Source organism: Curcuma longa, chromosome 5, assembly GCF_044706935.1.
Source record: "Curcuma longa cultivar G26 ecotype Majalengka, Jawa Barat chromosome 5, ITB_CL_G26_1.1, whole genome shotgun sequence".
Taxonomy (NCBI): Eukaryota; Viridiplantae; Streptophyta; class Magnoliopsida; order Zingiberales; family Zingiberaceae; genus Curcuma; species Curcuma longa.
In genome coordinates, this window is record NC_133865.1 from 2559899 (window position 1) to 2578355 (window position 18457).

At 37.4% G+C, this 18457-nt stretch overlaps 1 protein-coding gene across 1 annotated transcript; it reads right to left on the reverse strand.

The window, feature by feature from the left end:
* Window positions 1-15393: 15393 nt before the first annotated feature.
* On the reverse strand, window positions 15394-17912 carry LOC141829293 (DCD domain-containing protein NRP-B-like). Its single transcript, XM_074716738.1, has 5 exons — window positions 17215-17912; window positions 16878-16978; window positions 16703-16786; window positions 15858-15968; window positions 15394-15731 (listed from the first exon to the last, which is right to left on the reverse strand). The coding sequence occupies exons 1-5, from the start codon at window positions 17843-17845 to the stop codon at window positions 15690-15692; spliced, it is 969 nt and encodes a 322-aa protein (XP_074572839.1). The 5' UTR covers window positions 17846-17912; the 3' UTR covers window positions 15394-15689.
* Between the last annotated feature and the right edge of the window lie 545 nt (window positions 17913-18457).

Here is an 18457-nt window from a genome sequence, read left to right on the forward strand (position 1 = left end):
ACCTCCAATTAAGACTAGTCACTTCCATAGGTAGACTTCCACTTGCCAAATATCCGATCACCCTTGACTTGTTTGAACTTTCTCTTGCCTAACTTCTAGTTGAACTTCGTTGCCCAGCTTCACTCACTAAGACTTCTTACCCAGCCAACCAGGACTTCTCCTGCCTAGCCTCGAACTAGGACTTTTTCTGTCTAACATTTAATTAGGACTTCTCCTGTCTAGCCTCAATAAGGACTTCTCCTTTTCCAGTCTAATTGACTAGAACTGTTTACTAGTCTTCTGATCAACCTTGGCCTAACTAGACTTCACTTACATCCAAACATTAGATCATGTTTGGATCAACGCTTGGTCAAACAGACCAGACTGAGGTATATTACCAAACATTGAAACCTTGAGGACAGACTAATGCTTTTTGTACCAACATAAATAATATAATATCTAAGGCGATTGCCTTAGAACACCTCTCAAATATAACAGTGAAGCACTCAAGACTACAATTTACCTACATAACAGAGTACCCAATAAGATAGTGACTAAAATTTCATACGAGATGTGGACGGGTAGGAAGCCTAACATTAGACATTTGCGCATATGGGATTTGAGGTTTGGCCTTATTGGCCTAATGTAAAGAAACTGGACCTAAGGACATGAGCGGCCATTTTGTGGGATACATTGATAAGTCAAGGGGATATAAATTTTATGACCCCTTAAATAAGTCCTTTTTCAAGATGAAAAATGCCAAATTTATTGACGGTGGGAGCACTAAAATTAGAAACGTATCTTTTGAGGAAATATTGGTGGATCCTCCTATGGTCACTACTAGTGCAACGAGTAGTACTAGGGTATCCATACCCTACATTATGGATATTGCATATCCTATGGGAGTAGTGAACCAAAATATACCCGTATTATCTCTAATGTAATTGGAGGAATCTTCCACTAAGGTTGAGATATTGACTTATATTGTGAGCAAATATCTCAACCACCTTAACCACATGCAAGTACCTTTAAAGTGATTGACAAGGGAATGGCCGGAGACCCACAATTTCTCATGATTATGTTTATCTCCAAGAGCATAATTTTGATATTGGGTTAAAAAGTGATCCTATATCTTTTTTAAAAAATCAAATAATTCTCTAATCTTGAAAGGTGGATTGAAGCTATGAAAGATGAGTTGAGACAATGACATTTGAGAACTTATAGAATTGCATGAAGGTACGAAACCTGTTGGTTGCAAATGGATATTTAAAATTAAACGAGATTCAAAAAACAATATCGAGAAGTATAAGACTCATCTTCTTGGCAAAGGATTCACTCAAAAGGAAGATATTGATTACAAGGAAACTTTTTCTCCTGTGTTGACAAAAGACTTCCTTAGTATAATCATGACACTTATGGCTCATTTTGATTTAAAGCTATACCAAATGGACGTAAAGACTACATTCCTCAATGATGACATTAAGGAGTCTATATATAGGTGCAACTAGAGAACTTTGAGTTTAAGGACTCCAAGCACCTAGCATGTAGATTAAAGAAGTTCATTTATGGTTTGAAATAAACATCCTATCAATGGTATCGAAAATTTGATCAGGTGATTAGTTTATTCGATTTTACAGAGACTCTTATTGATCAATGTATATATGTCAAGTTCAGTGAGAGCAAGTTTATTATACTTTTTCTGTAAATGAATGATGTATTGTTGGCAAGTAATAATAAAGGTATGCTATAAAAATCAAGCCATTTTTATCAGATAATTTTCAAATAAAAGATCTCAATGAAACATCTTTTGTTTTAAGTCTACAGATATGTCATGATTATTCAAAAGGTATTCTTGGACTTTCACAAAAGACATATATTGAAAAAGTACTTATACAATATGACATATAAAATTATGCACCTGGTGATACACCAAAAATAAAGGTGATAAATTTAGCTTGTAGCAGTGTCCATGATTTGAATTTGAAATAAAAGAGATACAACAATTCCCTTATGTGTCAGCTATTAGAAGTCTCATATATGCACAAGTTTATACACGTCCAAACATTATATACATGGGGATGTTAGGCAGATACTTAAGTAACTTAGGGCCGACGTACTAGAAAGCGATAAAAAGAATAATACGGTATTTATAGAAAATAAAAGTACACATACTCATGTATCGGAGGTTTGATCACCTAAAAGTGATTGGATATTCAGACTCTGACTTTACTAAATGCTTGGAGTAGGTGGTCCACTTTAGAATATATATTCATGATTGCTAGAGGGGCTATGTCATGGAAAAGTGTCAAATAGATGCTAATAGTCACTCCACTATAGAGGCAAAGTTGGTAGCTTGCTATGAAGCATCTAATCACGAAATTTGGCTGTAGAATTTCATGACAGCATTGGAGATCGTTGATGACATCGACAAACTATTAAAGATCAACTATGATAATAAAGCCGTAGAATTTTATGCCAAGAACAACCGTAGTTCGTCGAAGTCAAAGTACATTGACCATGAGTTTTTGGTAGTTAAATAAAGAGTTCAGAGTTGTCAGGTGATCATGATAGCACATTAGCATATATTCTATGTTGGCAGATTCACTTACCAAGGGCTTGGTGCCTAAGGTGTTTCATGTGTATATTGTGAATATAAGAGTTGTTCCATTAGAGAAAGTACTCATTTAGTAAGAGTCTATATCTATTTGTGGTATTCTACATTCATTAATAAATATAAACATTTTATTTTGATATATTATACGTACTTAAGTTTAAAATATTCATGGATATTTTGTTTAATTTCTGACACTCTGGAATAAATTTATCATGATTTACTATTACTATTTAACCTATGATGCTTATATATATAATATAAGATTCTTCTTAGAACTATAAGGTTTAGATCATGTTTTACTGCTGCAATTCAACATAAAATATTTTCATATATGATCGGGACTCTTTTGAGTTATTAGAAGGACCAATTGAAAATTGATATGTACAAATCACATTTCATGTAATTAAGTTCCATACTACACATTCGTATCTTGATCTATGTCATTGATAACATTGGTATTGTGATTACTTAGGGTTTGTTGCAGTCATAGTAACTATGATGTTTTTTAGTCCTATATCAATGGAGTTGATGAACTAGATTGCTTTTCAAGGGTATTTGATAGTCATAAAGTTCGGTGTTATTGTTGATGTTAACTAAGGTTTAATCATATATCATATACAAATCACATATAGCCTAAGTGAGAGATTGTTGAATTTTATCCCGTAGACTTACATGTTATTTGTGACATGTCGATATGTGTCAATAAGAAAACAAACTTGTTAAGTGATCTAACCAACATGGAGGGTTCGAGTTATTAGATGTGAATGTTTGCATGTGTAGAACCCGCTAACCCAAATCATTATCATTAATGTGTTGATAATGGATTAGGTCATATATATAGGTATATATGGTCCCTGTTGGATTAGGTATTTTGATAGATATCTTCGCTTCTCATCGATGAATAGATTACGGCGCTGTCAACCTAATTCCTAAAGACCAACCTCTTATTCTTGCTTCCCTCTTCTTGCACAGGATCTTTGGCTTGAGAAGACTTCTTGCTTATGGGCGATGGCTTTTCCATTGCAATCAAGTCCATCGTCTTATTTTATATATTTATTTTTTGCTATAAATATTGATGATACTAAATCCTTGTTATTTTATTTTCTTATATACGAGTTCATTAATGTTTTAAAATTCATGCAGTTAGAAAAATAATTTCACCAACAGGATATTTTTTTCCTTTGATTCAACCTCCTCTCCAATGCTCATCCTCTCCTATTTTCCATCGTCTATAGATTATTTGCCCACCATTCTCTTCACATGCATGTCTATTTGCAAAAGATGCATTTTTTACTGTACGGCGAGATCTACTGGCAGCATGCCATGAAAAGATCAAATGATCTAGCATTAGGCAGTAATTCAAACTCCAAGGATGTCTCAGTTATTTTGAGGTTGCTATAGAGCATCCTGGGTTAGATCGTCAATTCGGCGACAAATTTGGCTACGAAAATGTTTCATCGCCAAATTTTCATTAAACCCTAGATCTGAATCTTCTTTTCTCTTTACGCGAATAGCCGCTTTTCTTCTTCTCGCTGCCTCCTTCCTTTTGACGAACAACGCCTCCTTCCTCGCTTCTTTCTCGTTGTTGCCGGTCGGATCTTGCCGGATCTTTCCTCCTCGCGTGTAGTAAGCTTCCTCCTTCCTCGTGGGTGTGTTTTCACCGCTGGACCGCTGCAGGGGCCAGTCGCAGCCACCGACAGACCGTTGGCAGCTGCGTGTCACGGACGTTGGCCGCGCGGCCGGTGCTGGCCGATGCTGGCCGATGCTGGCCTGCGCTAGCCGGCGCTGGCCACTGCTGGCGCCTACGCGCTGGCTGTTGCTAGCGCCTGCGCGCTGGCTACGCGGCCGCTGGCCATGCGGTTGCTGCTGGTCAACACTGGCGGGGGTTGGCCGTCGCTGGCCGGGGGTTGGCAGTTGTTGGCCGCTGGATGCTGGTGGCGCCGACTGGCCGCTGGCCGGTTGTGCATGTTGGATCGAGTGTACGTGAGAGGGGGGCTGATTCACGTGCTTTTTAAAAAATTCGTTCGTTTAAAATTAGAGTTAGACAATTTGAGCTTTGAAAAGCGTGCAGCGAAAAATAAGAAATACGAAGCGGGAAATGCACACAGAAGAACACAGAATGATTTTACTTCGTTCGGAATCTTCAGCGACTCCTACTCGAAGGCCCTTGTTCCTCGAACCTTTGTGTTGGGCAATCCACTATAATCCTCGACTGGCGAAAACCCCCGGTTGAGAGATTCGAATACAAAGGATAGGAAGTGTGACAACCCCACACTTCCTATTTATAAATTAAGTACAAGCAGTAAGAACAATGTTACCAAACACTTTTGTAGATTGTCGATTAGTTCCGTGTGTTGGAGTTGTCTTCCGACAGCAAGTGGGCGTTGTTGTTTCGAAGCTCGGGCCACCGCAGAAGAAGGACGTTGGTCGAAGTTCTATAATTCATGCACTGACCGAAGCTTTATATAGGCATTATTAAGTTTATCTAGATCTGTAAATGTTTAAAAAAATATAAAACTTGATCCACGTCTTGCAGTTTATCTTATCCAAGATTAAAGAATAATTCAAATAATATATATATATATATATTATTTTTATAGGAAATTTTATCCTCCTTAAATATTTATTATAGGAATAATTTTATCATTTAATAAAATTTTATATTAACAAAATAAATAATAATGAAGATTAATTTTGCAGAGTTCACATGCAAAATTAACTTTATCCATATACCAAATAAACCCTATAAAATAGAGTTAGTATAATAATAAAATATACTAAAATACAGAATATTCAAAATTAATTAGATCTTGTCAATCCATACCAAACAAAAAATTTGAATTTTGAAAAAAAATTAAATTTAAATATTTAAAAACAAAAAATTTGAATTTTGAAAAACAAAAAAAGTTTGAAATTTGAAGTTTTAAAAACAAAAAAAATTGAATTTTAAAAAATGAAAAAAAAAATTTGAAATTTGAATTTTTAAAAACAAAAAAATTGAATTTTGAAAAAAAATTGAATTTTGAATTTTGAATTTTTTTAAAACAAAAAATTTGAATTTTGAAAAATAAAAAAAAATTTAAAATTTGAATTTTTTAAAAACAAAATTTGAATTTTGATTTAATTTGAGTTTGAATTAGAATTAATTAAGATTTGACTTTTAAATTTAAATTAATTAAGGTTTGAATTTTAACTTTAAATTAATTAAGTTTTGGATTTTGAATTTGAATTAATTAAGGTTTGGATTTTGAATTAATGAAAATTTCAATTAATTAAGGGTAATATTTTAACTTCAAGTTTGAATTTTAAATTTTCAATCAATGATTCGAATTTAGTTGACCTTATTCATCTCACTTGATCTATGTTGTCAATCAAAGGGATCCTATGATTTTTGTGAGATGAGCTTGATTTTGTTTTATAAAAGTTAATCTGACATTTTGTTGGATTCAGGTTTGACAAGTAGTAGTTTAAAAGTATACTTCAATAATTGGCTTCCAGGCAGTGGCGAGGCACAGGGGCCTTCTTTGGCCGAAGCCTTATTGGATCAACAACCACTTTCTAGACAAAGTCGCTTAAGGAAGTTGTACTTTTAACCTACTCATTGAAACACCCTGGTCTAACTAGTCTTAGGTACCCAAATGGGTAAAGGCTGACTTTGAGGTGCCAACTAGTTTGGTGCCTCCCCCTAAATGATAGGTAGGGTGTTTAGGGTTAATGTAATGGATGTCCTTTTTGGGGATAAAATATTGGTTCTGCCCTACTTGCCTTGTTAGATAGGCTTTCGGGACCCACGCTTTTTTACGTGGGTGGATGAAAGAGACAAAGGATCTTTGGGTCGATCCTGATTTGTACCCTATCCCAGATTTATTATACATGCCCTTTTGAGATCCAAGAATAAGGTCAAGATTCTTGGATCGGGTTGTAAAGGTTTCTAGTAAGTCCTTAAGGTTTTGAACTTCACCCTTTAGGGTGGAGTTTTCATTTTCAAGTTTAGAAATTTTTGAGTTTGATTCAGTTGAGTTTTGATTAAGAATTTGCTCCTTAAGGTCTTGATTTTCCTTAAGGAGCTGATCAGCCCTAGATTCGGATGCAAGCAGTTTCTTATTCAAAACAGAAATAATTTTTTAAAAAAGTTTTCATTGACTGAATCTAAATATACCTTAGTCGAGCCATCAGAAAAGAGTTTGATCTCTTGGCTCGACTCGTATTCGGAATCCTCGTCTTGCTCCGAGTCTGATCCAGGTCCAGTTGCCATCAGTGCGAGGTAGCTCGAGTTCTTTGGTGGTTCATCGCCTGAGTCGTCTGAGCTTTCGTCCCAAGTAGCTTGAAGAGCTTTCTTCTTTTTGCTATTCTTGGGTTGATCCTCTTTCTTGTAAGGGCATTCATGTTTGAAGTGCCCCTTTCTATTGCAGCTGAAATAGGTTATGTTGCTTTTGCCTTCAGTGCTAAAGGGCTTCATAACCTTTTGGATGTCCCTCTTGGAGAACTTGTTCTTTCTTCTGGTGAACATCTTCCTTACCAAGTTCACCAGTTGTTCTTCTTCATCAGAGTCTGAATCTGACTCACTTTCAGACTCTTCTTGAGGCTTGTTCTTTGTTTTTCTTTCTTTTGATGAACCTGCAAACAAAGCAATACCCTTCTCGGCCTTGGCGTTAGTCTGTTCGTGTAATTTCAATTCACAGAATAATTCATCTAAGTTAATTTTAGACAAGTTCCTAGAAATTTTATAAGCATCTATGATAGATGCCCATAGAGAATTTCTAGGAAATGCATTTAGGGCATACCTTATAATGTCTCTGTTTTCTTGTTTGTGCCCGATTAGGTGGAGTCCGTTTAGGATCTCCTTGATCCGAGCGTGGAGTTGGCTTGCCGACTCGCCTTCCTGCATCTTAATATTGAAGAGCTTATTTAATAACAAATCATGCTTAGTTACCTTAGCGTCGCTTGTGCCCTCGTGCAGCTCTATCAATTTGTCCCATAGTTCCTTAGCAGAGTCGGTTGGGCCGATTCGGTTCAACTCCTCTTTTGTTAAGCCGCACTGCAGTGTATTTTGTGCCTTGAATTCAATCTGCGTCTTTTTCTTCATATCGGTGTTCCATTTGTCTGGTTTTAGTGGCGCATTATTTCCTTCATCCATAGGAGTTGTATATCCAGTTTGAACCGCGAACCACTGGTCTATATCGGTCTTCAAGTACACTTCCATTCTCCGCTTCCAGTAGGGGAAATCTTCCCTGTTGAAGAGCGGAGGTCGGACAGTGCTAAAGCCTTCTCCTTGGGCCATTTAGTCTAGCACACAAAAAATTAAATAGGCAAAGTGTCCCAAGACTAGGTCTTGGATTAGTAGTGTGGGAGAAATAACTTAGAAGTAGTAAGAAGCGACTCGAATGGTGTTGCACCAATTTCGAGTAAAATTTGATTAAAAAAAATCCAAGCAACGGTATAAATCAGACTCAGATTGTACAGCGAGAAAACTCAAAACTGATAAAACTAGATTCAGAAACCCCCAGCTCTTACGGTGGTTGCACCGATTCAGAGCGTACCAGGCTCTGATACCACTTGTTGGATCGAGTGCACGTGAGAGGGGGGTGAATCACGTGCTTTTTAAAAATTTATTCGTTTAAAATCAGAGTTAAAATTTGAGCTTTGAAAAGCGTGCAACGGAAAATAAGAAATACGAAGCGGGAAATGCACACAGGAGAACACAGAAGATTTTACTTCGTTCGGAGCCTTCGGCGACTCCTACTCGAAGGCCCAGGTCCCTTGAACCTTTGCGTTGGGCAATCCACTATAATCCTCGATCAAAAAAAATCCCCTGGTAGAGTAGGCGAATACAAAGGATAGGAAGTGTGACAACCCCACACTTCCTATTTATAAATTAAGTGCAAATAAGTAAAAGCAATGTTACCAAACACTTTTGTAGATTGTCGATTAACTCCGTGTGTTGGAGTTGTCTTCCGACAGCAAGTGGACGTTGTCGTGTCGAAGCTCGGGCCGCCGCAGAAGAAGGACGTTGGTCGAAGTTCTGTAATTCATGCACTGACCGAAGCTTTATATAGGCATTATTGAGTTTATCTAGATCTGTAAATATTTAAAAAAAATGTAAAACTTGATCCACGCCTTGCAGTTTATCTTATCCAGGATTAAAGAATAATTCAAATAATATATATATATATATATATTATTTTTATAGAGAAATTTTATCCTCCTTAAATATTTATTATAGGAATAATTTTATCATTTAATAAAATTTTATATTAGCAAAATGAATAATAATGAAGATTAATTTTGTAGAGTTCACATGCAAAATTAACTTTATCCATATACCAAATAAACCCTATAAAATAGAGTTAGTATAATAATAAAATATACTAAAATACAGAATATTCAAAATTAATTAGATCCTGTCAATCCAGACCAAGGATCTAACCAGGCCTCAACTTTGTAGGATCGGAAACACGCTAGAGGGGGGGTGAATAGCGTGTTTGCACGCTTTTCGATTTTTTCGATAAAAAGTTCGAGTGCGGAAACGGAAGCGATTAATAATTTAAAGCGATAATTAATTGCACGAAAGTAAATGACTCGGTTTGTTTTTACTTGGTTCACAGCGCAACGCTGCTACTCCAAGGCCCACGGTCCTTGACCGTTTACTTTGGGCAATCCACTAAGATACTTGCCCCTTACGGTAGCAAGTATATCGAAAATCGGTTACAAAAATCTCGATTACAAAGCAAATTATCGGAATGTAAATACAGCTTTTGTTACCAAGTTTTTGCGCTCCCCGGAGTGTGAATTCGGCGTCTCGGTGTTCGTTGAAGTAGCTTGAAGCAGGCTCGGCACCGACGTCGAAGATTGGAAGCTTAACGGTCGCGGGGAAGGCGTTTGAGAGCGAGAAAAATTGTGTCTCGGCTGCTGCTCGCGACTGCCTTATATAGCAGGCCTGGGTCGACTCAGATCGCCATCTGGGTCGACTCCAGCCGAGGTGGCAGATAAAACTTCATCTCTTTTAACGTCTATCTCGCCTGGGTCGACTCGGATTGCACTCTGGGTCGACTCTAGCTTCGTTGGCGGCGGAGACGATCAAATCTTGACTCTGGGTCGACTCAGATTGCACTTTGGGTCGACTCCAGTCCGACTGAGCAGAAATCCCGACGCGCAGACCTTGACCTTCGGCTGATTCGGCTGGAGTCGACTCCAGAACCCATCTGGGTCGACTCCAGGCCCGAAAAATCAGTTTTTCGGCCTGTTTTGGTCGGTTTTTCTTCCTGCAAAAAGTTAGCATAACATATATAAAAGATATTGAGTCGGTTCGCTGAACCAACTCCGAGTCTTAACTTCGGATCTCCGGTGAGATCCTGGGTTAGACCGGCGCCTACTGTTCCTCGTAGGAACGCGTCTTCACCCACTCCACTCGGGAGAATTTACCTGATGCCAACCAAGTCCTCCTGACCTGTTGGACTTTTGCTCGGCTCTGTCGTTGCCCCCCAGGACTTGAACGCAACTGATCCTCCTGATCAGTCCATTCTTCTCTGCAACTTGGTCCTCCTGACCAAGTCCATTTCATCTGCAACTTGGTCCTCCTGACCCAAGTCCAGATCTTGCCTGGTGCACGTTGACTCTGCCAAGTCTTCTTGCCTAGCCACACTAGGACTTAACCTGTTCTCTGTAAACTCATTTCAACCTGGTTAGTCAAACCACATACTTAACTTGATCCTAGTTCCATAATCAAAACATAGGTTTGACCTGCTAGTGCTTCCTGCACTAACAATCTCCCCCTTTTTGATTATGGCAACTTAAGGTTTCAAGTTAAGTTACAAATCACAATTACATTTAACACCAATATTCAAAATAAAGTATAAACTGAGCAATTATTTAAAATGCAGTGCAAGTGTGTTTTGCTCCCCCTGAATCCTTCACTCCCCCTTTTTCAAGTAACTTATGCTTTTTCAAAAAAAATTTTTGACTTGAAAAAAAAATTTGAAAAATTTGAAATTTTGGAAAATTCTTTTGATTAACTTGAACCTCAATTCTCTCCCCCTTTGACATAATCAAAAAATATTAGGTTCTATGGGTTGAGTCCAAGTTTATAAATAATAAACATAGTTAGACAAAAAAAAATGTTCCTTTTGGGGCGCGTGTCCAACTTAGGTTTTAGCCATCTACTAGAAAGTAGTAGCTTGACCCAGTTAGCCAAGTTTAAGTGTATCATCCCAATTTCAAAGATTGTCTTTTAGCTTTGGGACACTTAACTTGATCAATATGAATTAAAGTCTAAGCTGTTTTAGTTGATGCACTGACTTAAAGCATCTGTTTTTGGCTTAGACTAGATTCCTATACATCTCACCCGTTCTATGTTTTAGCAAACACAAACAAGGTATCTAGTGTGCTTTGTGAGATGTCCACCTAGATCTATAGGATCATGCTTTCTAGGGGATTGCTTCTAGTCTAAGGCAAAATCTCCATTTGCTTAATTTTGAAATCAAACTTTGAAGAAAAAGTAATTTTGAAAAATATAATAGTTTTGAAATCATTTTCAAAATATACTTATAATAGATTGAAAAACATGTATTTTCAAAAACAAATTCCTTTTTCCTACTCTACTAAACATAACCCTAGTTTTCTTCTAAGTGTACTGAACTCGGATTCAGGTAATGGTTTAGTAAAGATGTCGGCTAAGTTTAATTTTGACTCGACATAATCAAGTACAATTTCTCCTTTAGCGACATGGTCGCGTATAAAGTGGTGTTTGACTTCTATATGTTTGGTCCGTGAATGGTGTACTGGATTTTTGGTCAAGTTGATTGTACTTACATTGTCTATTAGGACTTTAGTGTTTTTATATTCTAAGTTAAAATCCGTTAATGTGTGCATCATCCAAAGTAGTTGTGCAACACATTCACCTAGAGCAATGTATTCAGCTTCAGTTGTAGACAATGCAACACAGTGTTGCTTTCTACTACACCAGCTAACCAGACAAGGACCCAAGAACTGGCATCCACCGCTTGTACTTTTGCGGTCTAGTTTACAACCGGCATAGTCTGAATCTGAATATCCAAATAAGTTAAAGTTATTATTTCTAGGGTACCACATTCCCACAGTTAAGGTTCCTTTGATATATCTTAGTATTCTTTTAACTGCGGTTAAGTGTGATTCCTTAGCATTTGCTTGATATCTTGCACATATACCTACTGCAAATAATATATCTGGTCGACTTGCAGTTAGGTATAGTAGACTTCCAATTATGCTCCTATAATATTTTAAGTCTACTTGTTTTCCATTTGGATCACTATCTATGTTGCAATTTGTTGCAATTGGAGTATTTATTTCTTTTGAGTGTTCCATTCCAAATTTGAACACTAAGTCTTTAGCATATTTACTTTGATATATGTAATTTCCATCTTTAGTTTGTTTGATTTGGAGTCCTAAGAAAAAATGGAGTTCTCCTACCCAACTCATTTCAAATTCATTTTTCATTAGGCTTATGAATTCTTTTAAGTATTTTGAGTTGGTTGAGCCAAAGATTATGTCATCTACATAGATTTGGGCTATGAAGAAGTCTTTATCTATGGTTTTCACAAATAGGGATTGGAATTCTTTAGTTACTAGATAAGTAGAAAGCCTTTCATACCAAGCTCTAGGAGCTTGTTTAAGTCCATAGAGGGCTTTCTTTAGTTTGAAGACATACTCAGGGTGGTCTTTGTCTTCAAACCCTGGTGGTTGACCTACATAGACTTCTTCTTTTATAAATCCGTTTAGGAATGCGGACTTAACGTCCATTTGATAGAGCTTGAATCCTTTATGAGCCGCATAGGCTAACAACATTCGTATGGATTCAAGTCTAGCCACGGGTGCGTAGGTTTCGTCATAGTCAAGTCCCTCTACTTGACTAAACCCTTTGGCTACTAGTCTGGCTTTGTTTCTAACTACTTCACCCTTATCGTCTGTTTTGTTTCTAAATACCCATTTAGTTTCTATAATTGATTTGTTTTCAGGTTTAGGAACTAAGTCCCAGACTTGGTTTCTTTCAAATTGGGCTAACTCTTCTTGCATTGCTATGATCCAGTCAGGATCTGACAATGCTTCTTCTATGACCTTGGGTTCCATTTTAGAGATCAAGGCAATTTGACTTAGATTCCTATAGGCGGATCTGGTCCTCACGCCTAAGGATGGATCACCCAAAATTTGGTCAGGTGGGTGACTTGCCCTAAGTCTAGGTGCTTGGGTTATCCTACTTGGATCTGGTTCAGCTCTTTCAGGTTCAGACTCATTTCTGTTGTTGTTATTAATTATTCTAATTTCTTCATCTTCCTGATCTTTTGTATTAGTTGTGTTATATCTGAGCTCAAGCTAGCACAGCGAGCTTCAAGTGCCTAGCTCTGGAAATGATGGATCTGGGCCCTCAGTTGGGAATGATCTGAGTCTGTGGCTAGAGGCCAGTGGGGGATCCAAAAGTGGTGGAAGAATATTGGATATGGATTCTTTGAGCAGAACCCATAGAGTTGATAGTATCTCTTCTATCACCTCCCCAGCCGTCACATCACAGATCCATAGTTTGACTGAGGAGGTAACCCACTTGAAAGGGTTATTACAGATCAAGAAATAATACAAAGAGATAAGCAAATGAGACAAAGAGATCACGAAATTAATAAATTACGAAGAAAACAAGACCTGATCTTGCAACATCAGTTGTAATCCATTCCTGACGACGACGATGACGATGATGGTGGTGGTTCTTCATGAATTTTTTTTTGTATAAATTTTTTATAATCATTATTTTATTTATTTAGCATTTTATTAGAGCTGCAAGTTAATAATTTATATATTTTTAGTAATACTGTTTATTTTTGTTTAAACAGATTTTTTTAAAAAAAATTAAAAAAGATGTAAGTCTTTACATATTTAGTTTATAGGTTTAAGTTTTAATTTTAAGAATGATGCTTTCTCTTTATCATGCTTTCTTATGCAGGAGAAAAAAAGATAGTGACGAAGAAGAAAGCAGAGTCTTCGGAGAGCACAAACAACCACGATGATTCTATTCTATCTTTTCTTCGTCCTCAGATTTGTTTATATCAGTACTTTGTATGAATTTGCTGGATTGTTATGACTGGATGTTGGTTGGACTTATAGACATGTGTTTATGTCTATTATGGATCTTTGTATGAATTGCATCGTTTGGATCATTTGGATTTTATATATTATGCATGTTATGGATTATGGATTGTTGATATGGATATTTGTATATATATGGATCTTTGTATAATGAATGAATGTTGTTATGAATTGTTTCATATGTATTGTTATGGATATATGGATGTTGATATTGATATTGATATGTATGTTACAGGTCATATGTATTTTATGAATCGATCTGATTGGATCGATATTGTATTGTATATACGGGATAATCAACAAATAAGCAGAATAGGAGAAAAAAAATTAAATTTGCAATGAATTTTACGACGAAAATCATTTTCGTCACAAATTGGCGACGACTTTTGTGACGAAAACAGCTTCGTCGCAATTCTATCGTAAGTTACTATTTATCAAAATTTTACGATGAAAAATCATATTCGTCGTAAAATTCATCGCCAATTGACGACGAATTTAGTTTTTCATCATAAAATTTAGCGACGAAATTAAAATTTTCGTCGCAGAGTTTGACAACGATTAGATTGCGACGAATTTAAATTCGTCGCAAAATTCATCACAAACAATTTTGCAATGAATTTTTTTAAGAAATTCATTGTAAAATTCGTCGCAAATGCCAGATTTTTTTATAGTGTTTGCTTACCCTCGTAGATAGAAACACTTCTACAAATGAGCACAAGAGCTGAGGTAGCAAATACACTCATGAGGAAGGAATTCAAAAAGGTTTCAACGAAAGTTAGTTGAAACCTAATTAGGAAACAAATTTTATCCACCTAAAGTCAAATGGAAGCTTCTTTCATTTATGGAAATCAATATAAGTTCAGATTTTCTTTACTTCAATCCTATGGTAAAAGGTGATAACGCACCTCAAATGTCCCTTAATATTGATTTCACAACGATTTGAAAGGAGATAAATCATGGTAATTAAACGACCCTTTCAGATAAGAGAGATTTTATTCCCAAAGAGATTGTTTCCACAATTCAATCTTTATTTTCATGTAGCAATCTACCACTTGAGTATCAACTCAACTATAACCATGAAAGTTGCTTTGCTTCAATCCTAGATACACGAGGATGTTAGTTAGTATCGAGATGTTGTGAGCAAAAGGGCGCTTTCAGTTTTGCATAAGGACATTGGTTGTCACTTTGATCTCAATAGAAGGTGGACTTCAAGCCTTGGTGAGAGGTGATTAAACCTTAAGTGGAAGTTGGATTCAAGATTTGGTGAGAGGGTTGACAACTCCAAGACAAAATAATCAAGTATTGATTTCAGCCTCAACAAGAGAGCGAGCGGAAGATGGGCTTCAAGTGTCAATTAGAGGGTGACTAGTGATTTTAAGTCTAAAGCTAGGGTTTGAACATCAACAAGAGGGTAGTTTGTGGTTCCAACCCCTTCGTGAGAGCGATAGGAGGTTACTAGAGAGCAATGCTTGTGTTCAAGGTTAGAAGGAGAAGAAAAATGAGAATCAAGGCAAATGGAGACTTCTAGAGAGTGACATATACATTCAAGGTTAGAATAAGACGATGAGAATAAAGACTAGAATGATGATTTTAATTATGTTTTCTTCATTTTTTTCCCCTCTTTTCCCACTTGTGTTTTACCAAGTAAATATTTTTTCCTTTTTTTTTATTTGAATTCCTTCTTTTCCTTCTAGAGAGTGACATTTAAATTCTCCAATATCTCATAGTGTAAATTACATTTACTCAGCTTTTTAAGCATCCTGATGTCTACGCATCAGCACATGGAAAGTCCATGCATCCAAGATTTTACAGGACAGGACCCTGTCAAAGCACTAAAAACCAAAGTTTACGTCTCTTGTTCAACTCGTGTTTCTGTCCCACATAGCACACGAAGTACAAAACTTTGATTTATTCCACATTACAAAATATTAATTTATATATCTGTATTGATTTCACTTTAGTCTTCTCGTTCATAGTCAATATACTCTAATCAAGCATCCTGCTCGGAGAAGATATCAAGGAGCTTCAATGCCTGCATAGATGGAATCAATAAACGTTAATGCAATTCTTAGCGCTAAGTATCACATAGGATGAATCATAGAACAAGGTTTCAAGGCAAAAGAATAGTACTAAAAAATTGAAATTATAATGCACAAACCTCTTCCACATTGAGTTCGAGTCGGAACTTGGGACCATCGTAGTGGTGAAGTATGGGCCTGAAGGCATCCTCTTCCAATGGCTCATAGATCTTTCGTGTCACGACTCTCACCTAATGAAACAATATAATGACGGTCAGTTGCTTGTTTTTGACTATTGAATGGTAATGGAACAATGCTTAACGAGACCGCAGTTGCTTGTTTGACTAATATGACTCAAACAAGTTAAAGACCAAGTCTTGGCAGATCAGAAGTGGTAGGATTAGTTGTGGAATAGACAGATAAAGCTTGAATTGCCTCGTAGAATAGGTAATCAGTTCATTCAATGAGATGAGAACAAGCAACAATCATCACGTTTTTGCTAAAAATTGTTTGGTTGACCTATTATTATTCCAAAAACAAGAATTGGTAGGAGAGGACTGAGTTTGTATTTATATAATACAAGCAGTTTCCATCGATGTACAAGTCAGATGGCAAATCGAACTTAACTGGATTCCACTTATCTGATTAACAAATAAGCTACCTTAGGTAGATACTGATTAACAAATAAGCTGCCTTAGGTAGATATTACTAACGTATCATTAGAAAACGGGAATTTCTCGACTGTCACCATTTTCCATTGCAAATGCATGTCAAACACAAGGATACATCTTTAGGTTCAAACATATTTGACAACCACTAATAAATATTTTGATTGTGAACTACAGTGTTCTATTACCCAAAAAGAACTTACATAATCATACTACTTGATTGTTATAAATTAAAAACCAGTATGCATATTTACATGCTTTGTTGCTTAAAAACAAACAATCAGGTAAATGAAGAAAGTTTAGCGATTGAAACATACCTGAGCAGGGAAACGGGATTCTCCAGGGCCTTTCTTGTCCTCCCATGCGGTGGGATCAATGTTAGTTCCTCCAAAGCTAGCTGACTGCGCAACAAAACATGAAAGATGCTTTTGTGTCAGAAATTTCCTCGAAATTGAGATGAAACAAACAAGAAAACAGAAAAAGATTAAGCACCTCAAAGATTCCATGAAGCTGATGGGTGGAGTAATTGTAGAGGAAAAGGGGTAATCCTGGCGTGATTGCTCGTACTGAATCCCTATATCTTGATGGAAGACCTATCACAAATCACAGGTTTTGTCAGCCAAAATTAGATAGCAGAAATCTTCAACAAAAAGGGGCAATTTTTGAGTTTTAGATCGACAATAAACAATTAGTACTTCTATTCAAAATGATTTCTTAAGCAAACTCATATACAATCTTCTCAATCATCCCAGGAAAACTAACTAATCCTAAAAGCTTTTTAAAAAAAAAAGAAGAAGAAGAAGAAGAAGAAGAAGAAGAAAGGGCATACCAAACAGCTGTCTCCGGAGGTTTTCCTCCATGGTGTCGTTGTTACAGACGAAGATGTAACCCCCGATCGCCTCGTTCCTTGGAAGAGCTTCCGATGGTGGCAGCGTCTTAAATCTCTTGTCAACCGCCGCCTCTTTATTGTTGTTGTTGCTGCTATTGTTGTTGTTAGAGTTCTTTTTCTTCTTACCGTTGCTTCCATCATTGCTATTAGCCATACCCTTCTTCCCATTCCCGGCCACCAGCTTATTAACAGGCTTATTGACGGCCATATCATCGAAATAATTCTTAATAACCCCGCCGTTCCCACCATCCTTGTAATTTCCGCTGCCGAAATAACTCAAACTCTTATTGCCTCCGGCATCGGCGCTCTTACCGTTGTCGGCGTTGTTGTACCGATTGACGCCATAGTTGCTGGTGCCAAAGGCGAGCTTCTGGGAGCCTCCGAACGCGGACTTCCAACCACCGTTGAGATCAGAAGTAGAATTGGAGTTGAGAGGTTGCTGCTTGACGAAGGAGTCGCTCCAGATGCTGTCCCCAATGGAGAGATTGGCGAGGGCGGAGGTCTGGAGCCGTAGCTGGTCGCTGAACTGCAAAAACGACGCCTGATCACGAAAATTCCTCTGCGCCTCCATGCCTCTCTGCAAAATCGATCGATCGGGAAGAAAAAGGTGCCAAATCGAAGGTTGAATTGGGAGATCGTCGGCGGATTTGGATTAAATAGCGGCAGGATGGGTGGGAAGTTTCGAGGAAGCTCAAGCAGGTGGGGGGTTGAGGAGGAACCGCGTAGTGAAACGAACGGTCGGATGAATGCCGACGAGGGAATCATTGTGGATGGACGGTAGATCAGAGGCTGCAGCAATACTTAAGGAACAAGGAAGTAGAAGTGGCCTTCCCTTCGCGTCGCGACTTCTAGAAAGCAAAGGCGCGTGCAGACGTCAGCCGTGAGGGAGAATACTTCGCGGAGTTGGTAGAACATACATGTGGCGACTGGTCTGGTCGTGCACGTGTATTGGATCAGCGCGTTGGCTGTTCGTTGGTTCGTCCTTGTTAGATGGGCCGAAGTGGGCCGTTTGCGCTTTGGTTTGAAATAATCGGCAATTTACTTAAAAGGAAAACACCATCTTCTTTTTTTTAAATTATAAAATAATAATAAAAATTCACTAGCAGTCTATATCGGTACAGAATTTTGGCCAATTGCAGCCAAGTGGGTCACGGTCTGGGCCACGATTTCATGACTAGAAGAT